Genomic DNA, 8,731 nt, shown 5'->3' on the forward strand with positions numbered 1-8,731 from the left:
TGTTCTTCTTCCCTTCAGTATTTTATGCAGTGGCAAAGAGTACTTAACAGTCCTTGCAACTTTTGTCATAAACTTAAGTCCACTTAGCAGTTGTATAACTTTCATTTGCTGATTAAAATTGGAACAAATGCTTCTGAGATAATTCCCCCTCCCTCCCCTTAGTGTATGGTCAAAAAAATAGCAGACTTTTCCATTAAATTCCTATTTTGGTCAAAAGTGGGTTGGGTTCAAGGCAGAAAACTAGGAGGCAGAGGAAAACAAATCTTTTAAAAGCCTAATTTAAAAAAAAAATGGAGGGGACTATTAGGAAATTAACTGTTTCAGTATTTATTCAACAGCCTGGATATTGCATATTGTTGATAAATGCACTATTTAAAAGGCACTTCTACTATATGGCTTATAAGTTTTCTGAAGACAAATCTATTTTCTTGCAGGTGATACTTTGAGGGCTTTTCTGTTTTACGTAATATATAATTATCACTGCTTAAGAATTTTTCTTTGGTCCTTGATGTGGCAGGAAGAAAAAGATTGTTTTCATATTATTGCCATAATACACGCTTTTAAAGTATGTATGCTAATCTTCTTTCATAAGGGAAGATCTGAAAAAATACTTTTCTGTCTTTAACCAGATGAATTTTTTCTTAAAAATCCTAATTTCAAATTTGTCCTTTGTTTTTTTTTTTTCCCCTCTTTCCCTTAGATTTGAATTCTGTGAACCTGCCTTTGTGGTTGGTAATTGTTTGGAAATAGCCTCAGACAGTCACCAATATGACCGGATTTACTGTGGAGCTGGAGTCCAGAAAGACCATGAAAACTACATGAAAATTTTATTGAAAGTTGGAGGCATTCTAGTAATGCCTATAGAAGATCAGGTGACTTAGTGACAATTTCCTCTTTTTATTTTTTTGTAAAACAAATATTCAAGTAGCGCATTTAATGGTATATTTGACTAAGTTAATGTTCAACTAATGGTGTCTTGATTCAGTGTATTGCTGCAGTTAAGCAGATATTAGTCTTTTAAATGGAAGTCTTGAACTTTTTTCCCTTAAACTTGTAGGAAGGCATCAGTATCCTGCTTCCAGTGAAGTCTGTGGCAAAACTGTGTCTTCAGTAAAACTAGAATTCCATTCAAAGTATTTTCAATATATTATACCAGCTGCAGAACTGCTTTGAAATCTCACTGCCAGATGTTGTCAGTTGGTACTTCAAAACAAAGAAACCACCCTCTGAACCAAGAGAACTTATTTCAGAGAAATATGAAATAGTTGTGATTAGTGAGACACTGTACGGGGAGGAAAAAACTGACAGAAAAGTATAACTTATTTCCAACTGGTTTTAGTGTTGCTTTTCCATGTTAGAGTAAACATTTTTCAGACAGGTGTATTATTTTAATAATACTTCGCACTTTTATCACTTTTCATCCTTAGATCTCAAAAGGCTTTACAAAGGTAAGTATTATTCTCCCTGTTTTATTAATAGGGAAACAGAGAAAGATAATGTAATTTAAGTTGATGACCTCCTAAATACAGATAATTACTAGAATGCTTGTTCATAAACATGCTATTTAATTTATCTTCCAAAAAGAATTACCACGTTATGTATCTGCATTTTCAAAATACTGAAGTGATTTAAACACACTCTGCATGATTCCGTTCTATGAATAGTTTTTTCGGTATTTATTGGACTAAGATACTGTCAGTTGAAATTGGTGGAATCGATCTTAAAAGTAGTCATGACTTGAAAGTAAAATTAAAACTCTGAGTGTCTTTACATTATATACAAATGTTTACAAGGCCAGACCATGTGAAGTATAAGGAGCCGCTGAAAGATCTGGGTTAGTCTAGCCTGCAAAGAAACAGCTGAGGAAACATACAATTCTTGTCTTGGCATACTAAAGGGGTAGAGAATTTACCTAGTAGATAAGAGTCCAGTTCTCACAGGTGCCTAGCAAACTAAAGAATGTTACAAATGGCAGCAAGTGGGCATTCTGCCTGCATGTAGGGAAAACAGTTTTTTATAATAAGAATGGTTGAACAGTACAGCAGGTTGCCTAGACAGCTGGGGGAATCTCAGTTCTAGGTGATCTTTTTAAACTTAATTGTAGAAGCCTGATTTAACTTTGAAGTTGGTCTTGTTCAAGCAGGATGCAGGACTCTGGAGGTTATTTTTAACCTGAAGTATTCTGTGATCTTTTGGAAAAAAAATGAGAAAAAGCAAAACTTATGTTGTGCCTTAATTTTCCAGTTGGATCTTTTCCCATTGCTAAAGAACCTTATTCAGTTCTCTAGTGACCCAGTAATATTTAAAGGAAGGGGAAAGTTATTTCCATTGATAAAAAAGCCTTTATAAATTGCTGTGTATTTATAAATAGCTGTGTATTTGAACACCAATCTCAATAGTATTGAGTAGGACAAAACTGTAACCAGTGGTTTGTTTTCTTCTTATTTTTATGCAGCTAACACAAATCTTGAGAACGGGACAAAACACATGGGAAAGTAAAAATATTCTTGCTGTTTCATTTGCTCCGCTAGTGCAACCAAACAGAAATGACAATGGTAAACATGATACCGTGGGACTGCGTAAGTGTCATTTGTGCTCGCTCCTCTTGTCTTGAGGGGTTGTTATAGTGCCTGCTGGTGGGGGTCTGAAACCAGGGAGGGCACGCTATATAGACATAATGTGATAGAATGGGAACATACAGATTAGCAAAGCGGTAGCTCACTGATACGTTGCTCCTGGCTCATGTTCTGTGTTGCTGAACAGTCAGTATCCTGAATTAAACTGACAGGGTGTTTCTGGCTTTTTTTTTCCACACTTTTCTTTTAGGTTCGACATCTCTTTCTAGCATGGTATAGATAAAATAGCAAGGTAATATTAGGTCAGTCAAGAGTGCTAACTTGCTGATGGACTCCCAGAGAAAAAGATTTTTTCTGCAGCTGTGGTACTGTAGGATGTTAATAGCCAAGTGTGTTTGTGTCTGTCTGCAACTGATACAGACATGCCTAGGTTTTTTTTGAAGTAGTTATTGGGGTTGACTTTCTAGTTTTGAGTTAGTTTAAGTGTATTTGGAAAGTCTCTGAAAGTATATGTATTGCCAAGATGATATAAAAGGAAAGAGAAAAATGTGGTAGAGAAAGGTATAGAGTTGAAATTTTCTGTCAGAATAGTCAGGGCTAGGAGTAGAGTAATACACAGCTTTAGTAAGATGTAGTAACTTAAGTAAACACAGCAAAGAGCCTAAAAGAAAACAGCTTTCTGTTTTTTGTTGTTGTTTGTTTGTTTTTCTTCTAACATAGCCAATAGGAACTAATCCCTCTGTCCTCTTCACATGTTTCTTGCCTCCATGGACATTTTTTAACTGTGAAACAAATATAAACCCTTCAGGATTCCAGAATGTCCTGTCAGGTTGCATTGCCTGTAACTACTGATCTGGTTATTAATTATGAGAGTGCATATGAATTTGCCAAGGATAGTTCCTTATTACAGTTCTCTTTACTTTTTTTGTTCAAAATATAGATGATCCTTTCCTTTATGTAATCAGTTCTTTGTAGAAATAAATAATTTTGATTGCTTTAACACTTGCTTTTTGAGACCTCAAAAGTTACTTCCAGAAATTAACTTAAGAATCATAGAATAGTTTGGGTTGGAAGAGACCTTTAAAGGTCACATAGTCCAACTCCTCTGCAATGAGCAGGGACATCTCCAACTAGTTGAGGTTGCTCAGAGCCTCATCCAGCCTGACCTTGAATGTCTCCAGGGATGGGGCATCTAGTGTTTCACTACCCTCATTGTGAAAAATTTCCTCCTTACATCTAGTCTGAATCTTCCCTCATTTAGTTTAAAACCATTACCCATTGCCCTAACAAGCCCTGCTAAAAAGTCTGTCCCCATCTTTCTTATAAGCCCCCTTAAAGTACTGAAAGGCCACAGTAAGGTCTCCCTGGAGCCTTCTCTTCTCCAGAATGAACAACCCCAACTCTGATCAGCTTTTCCTCATTGGAGAGGTGTTCCATCCCTCTGATCATTTTTGTTGCCCTTCTCTGGACCCTTTCAAACTGGTTCATGTTTTTCATGTACTGAGGACTCCAGAGCTGGATGTAATACTCCAGGTGGGGCCTCACCAGTGTGGAGTAGAGGGGCAGAATCACGTTGCTTGACCTGCTGGTTCGGCTGCTTTTGATGCAGCCCAGAATACAGTTGGCTTTGTGGGCTGCAAGTGCACATTGTTGGCTCGCATCCAGCTTTCCACCCACCAGTATCCCCAAGTCCTCCTCCACAGGATTGCTCACATCCCTTCATCCCCCAGCCTGTATTGATATTGGGGGTTGCCCTAACCTAGGTGCAAGGTCTTGCACTTGGCTTTAGTGATGTTCACATGGACCCACTTCTCAAGCTTGTTCAGGTCCCTCTGGATGGCATCCAATCCCTCAGGTGTGTCAAATGTACCACTCAGCTTGGTTTTATCTGCAGACTTGTTCAGGCTGTACTCAGTCCCACTGTCTGTGTCTTTGATGAAGATGTTAAACAGTACTGATCCTGGTACGGACCCCTGAGGGACACAACCTGGCATCTATCTCCCATCTGGACACTGAGCCATTTCTTTGTCTTTAAACCTTATAGATGCTTTTGTCTTCACAGTCAACTAGCATATAATGAGTCATAACTAGCACTAAAAATAATATGGTTGGTTTTTGTTACATTAGCAGATAAGAAACCTGAGAACTTACTGCTTTTACACCTTTTTGAGGAGACAGTGTTTCAAATTTTTTTCATCCTCTTCTGAGGGAAATAATTTTTTTCTGCTGATTTTATGAAGTCTCTCTTACACAGGTCTACATGTGGGATAAATGCTTGCTAGTCCATTCCCTCAACTTTATATACCTTGTGCTTGCATTTATTATTATTGCCATACAATCTGCAGTCATGGTTTATTTAGTTTGATCTGATAAATGTGTCTTGGATGGTTAGACAAGGTTTTGTTCTTTAATTCTGAGTTGTTTTTATATTAAAAAAATGGGGGCTTAGGTTGTGTGTGTATGGTTTAGTTTGTTCTTATTGTCATTAGCTGAAGTCAGTATTGCCAGTCATAAACACCCTTTCTGTCTCAAATGACAGTAACTAGCATGCAGCTGAAGTCAGTATATGAAGTATAGGTTTTGTTTGAAATATATTGAGGTTTTTTGAAGCTGATGATGCAATATAGGAAGTATAATTATCAAAATTATTTCTTCACTAACTTCTTCCTTGCTGTAGTCCCCATTAATTTTATGTTACTTCGTGTAGGTAGCAAGTTGAACGGGCTGCGGTTTTGATTTGTGTGCTTTTTTTGCTTTTGTTTTCTGTGGAATTAGCCAGCTGTAGGTTACCTAGGGCAGACATCCACCAGCCCAGCAATACTTCCTTATCACCTGCCTGTCGTTGGAAAATATGTGACTTTTGGCTTTTTGTTACTTGCTTTTTTTTCCTTCAGGACCTGAGTAATTTTGATTCCTTTTCTGCTGCAAAGTCACAGGTAATTTACGTGGGTTGGTCAGCTGAGAAGTTGACATGGCCCTCTCTCATCAGTTGGATTCAGTAGGAAATAGGGAAGAATTCTATCTGCCCTTGTTTCATTTGCATATTGTGTTGTATAGTAAAATGTCAGTTATTTTTGAGCATTAGTCTTAGCTGCCTTGCAGCTGATATATTTTTTTTTTTTTTTGCTAGAGAGGGAAATTTCACTTATCATAACTTCCTTTTCTTTCATTTCAGCTCCATGTGCTGTTAGGAATCTCCAGGACCTAGCTCGAATATATATCAGACGCACCCTTAGAAACTTCATAAATGAGGAGATGAAAGCCAAGGGTATTGCTCAGAAGGCTCCTCCAAAACGAAAACGTAGGAGATGTCGTAGACGCAGGATTAACACCTATGTGTTTGTTGGTAATCAGCTCATTCCTCAGCCTCTAGATAGTGAAGAAGATGAAAGAATGGAAGACGATAACAAAGAGGAGGAGGATAAAGATCACAGTGAGGCCTTGAAGCCAGAAGAGCCTCCTCGAAATTTATTGAGAGAAAAAATTATGAGTCTACCATTACCTGAATCTTTAAAAGCGTACTTGACCTATTACAGAGAGAAATAACTTGTTTTAAGTAGAAATAATGCCTACTGATAGTTCCTTTATTCTTGAATATGTAGCATTTATTAAGAAGTAGGTGGACAAATTATTATTAGTCTTTCATCAAGACTGAAGTACAGCGATAAATCATAACTTGTCTCTATCTTTGCTACAAGGAAGACTTGCGTTCAACAGTAGAATCCCTTTTTAAAAATCTATTTTTCTTTAACTTTTGAAAATGCCGTTTTAACTCTGATAGAAATATATATTCCATTATGCAGCACTAATCAGTATTTTGCATGGTAAGTCTTTTTTGATCCCTAACAGATTTTTATTGATAAAAGGATGAGTGAAATTTTATATATGCTAAATAATTGTTAAACATGTGCATCTGACTTGATGAGCAATTTGTCTGTATTTATTATTATTAGGGGAACATTTTAAACATGCAGACACTTATCCTCTAATGTCAGAATCAGACCCTATTAAAGTTTATTTTATTATGGCTTTGTTGCAATCATTATTCCTTATGTTGGTATAGATGTATTCCAACAACACAAGTGCAATAAATATATTCAGACACTGAATGCGCTGGCTTTAATGAAATAAGAAAATACAAGTTCCGAAATGTCAGATGACCCTGCTACTTCTGCATTTGTATCTTTTGCCAAAAGATCTTGAGAAAAGTAACCGCTTCTCTCAGAGCCTTAAAGAAACATCACATTGAATAAGAAGCAAAGCAATGCTTACTTCAGCTCTGCTTATATTTAACTCCATTCTACACTTTCAGTATTTCTAACTAGAGGCATGTCCTCATTTGTGGGAAGTTTGGGACAGGACATTTTGTTTATTTCTGCAGCTCACAACATTGAGTCAAAATGTTTGGTAACACAAAATTGTAATTTAGGTTGCAGTCATCTATATTTACTGCTTTTAAATAGAGATAGGATTTCAACAAAAGTTTAGTTTGTATTGCTTATTGACATAGCTATAATAGTAGAAGCTAGAATTTGTTCAGCAAATGCACTTTAGTAAGTGAATTTTATACTTAACATGCATCTCCAAGAAGGTAGACTTGTGCTAGCCTATATTTTGTTTCTGAGCATGGCTCTTAGCACAAAAATATTTATAAAATCATATCCATCTTTTGGAAATCTAGAAGTAGCAGTGCGACTGTGGGGACCCAGAATAGTGCTGATTTAAGACCTACTATTTTTCCTCCTCTAGTTGTGAAGTTACTTGCAGTACTCATTTTCAACTTTGTTTGCCTTTACCATCTTAATTTCTTCATTCAGTTATAACCATGAGGGAAAACACTGTTTGTTAAGAACTTGGCATGATGTGCATTAAAAGCCACAATCATTGGAAACATCTGCTTGTTGAACCCAGTGAAAAACATTCCTCTTAAAATATCCTGCACGATACATTTTATAATACTAGTATTTTTTTGTGTAATAACAATAAAACAAAATAATCACATCTTTCTAAAACAGTAAATGTTCTTAGTCCAAGTATAACCAGCCAATATTCATGTGGTCCTAACAGTCCAATATTGACCTCAAAATATATAACTGTTTTTTGCATCTGAGAAGGAAGATAATGCATAATCCCATGATACTGATTCTTTATGATGCATTTCACGCTGTAGTCCCTGTTTTTTAGGGTACGTTGTAGTAGTGTGTAAGTGGAACTTCATGAAGGCCTGTTGTACCAGCATGTGGAGTTACTTTCCGCAATATATTTACAGTATAAGTAGACAAAACTATTTGAAATAAATATTCTGACTTTATTTTAAAAGCAGGAAAAACTAATAAGAAATAAGTTTCCAAAATAATGATACTAATAAAGCAATTGTGATGCTTCAGTTTTATGAATTGAACATAATCTTGTTTTAAATGGATTATTTTAGATGGAGTTTAAATAATCTGAAGTTTGAGATGGTTTTTGTCTCTCCTTTGCTTGAAATCTACATCCATAAGCTCAAGAGTATGAGATTACTAAATGTTACTTAAATACTTTAAGGACTTTATACAGGATGCTTTTGGAGAATAAATTTCTGTATTCTTTCACGCCTGTATACTTGGCAAAAATGGACAGTGGATGACTTGTCATGATTTTTCAGTATGTAAGGGGTTTTTTGAGTTGCTGAAAGAGGATGTTTCTTCTGTGTTTTATATGTGGATTTATTTTACACTCTTGACTTTATATTTACATAAATAAAAAGGTAGAAATGCAAAATGAATGAAAACTTAATTTTTGCCATCTCAGTTATGATGGGGACATTGTTGCAATAAAATGTTTTTTTTGGTGGTTTCTGCTTGCTTGACTTTGTGTTTCAGTGCAAGTTTTTTCAGTTATTTGGAAATTCAAATACCAGTTTGTTCATAGTTAGGTCAATAAATTCTTAATAAAGGCTATTCTTGAATTTCAGAATACAGTAATACACTTTCTTTCTAGAGGTGAATGATGTGATGTTATTCATAACACAGTGAAGGTATGTTGGGCCTCGCACAACACTTGAAGTACTCATGTGGAGGGTTAGTTTCTTCTGGAGAGCCCAGAACCTATGCTCAAGCCATATACTTAAGAAGAGCTTTGTTTTTTGTTTTGTTTTGTTTTTTTTTTCTAAATAC

General features: G+C 35.9%; 1 protein-coding gene across 10 annotated transcripts in view; it reads left to right on the top strand.

The window, feature by feature from the left end:
• The window catches only part of PCMTD1 (protein-L-isoaspartate (D-aspartate) O-methyltransferase domain containing 1), a 42,779-nt gene extending 34,355 nt beyond the window's left edge, over window positions 1–8,424 (top strand). For 9 of the 10 annotated variants that reach the window (XM_080338556.1, XM_080338564.1, XM_080338557.1 and 6 more), the window contains 3 exons: window positions 701–872; window positions 2,456–2,579; window positions 5,752–8,424. In XM_080338556.1, the coding sequence (XP_080194682.1) occupies window positions 819–872; window positions 2,456–2,579; window positions 5,752–6,122 (549 nt within the window). In that variant the 5' untranslated portion in view covers window positions 701–818 and the 3' untranslated portion in view covers window positions 6,123–8,424. Of the gene's footprint in view, window positions 1–700; window positions 873–2,455; window positions 2,580–5,470; window positions 5,513–5,751 lie in introns of all 10 variants that reach the window. The other variant, XM_080338559.1, reaches the window with a different exon arrangement.
• Window positions 8,425–8,731: the final 307 nt, after the last annotated feature.

Source organism: Nesoenas mayeri (genome assembly GCF_963082525.1).
Source record: "Nesoenas mayeri genome assembly, chromosome: 2".
In the NCBI taxonomy this organism is placed as follows: Eukaryota; Metazoa; Chordata; class Aves; order Columbiformes; family Columbidae; genus Nesoenas; species Nesoenas mayeri.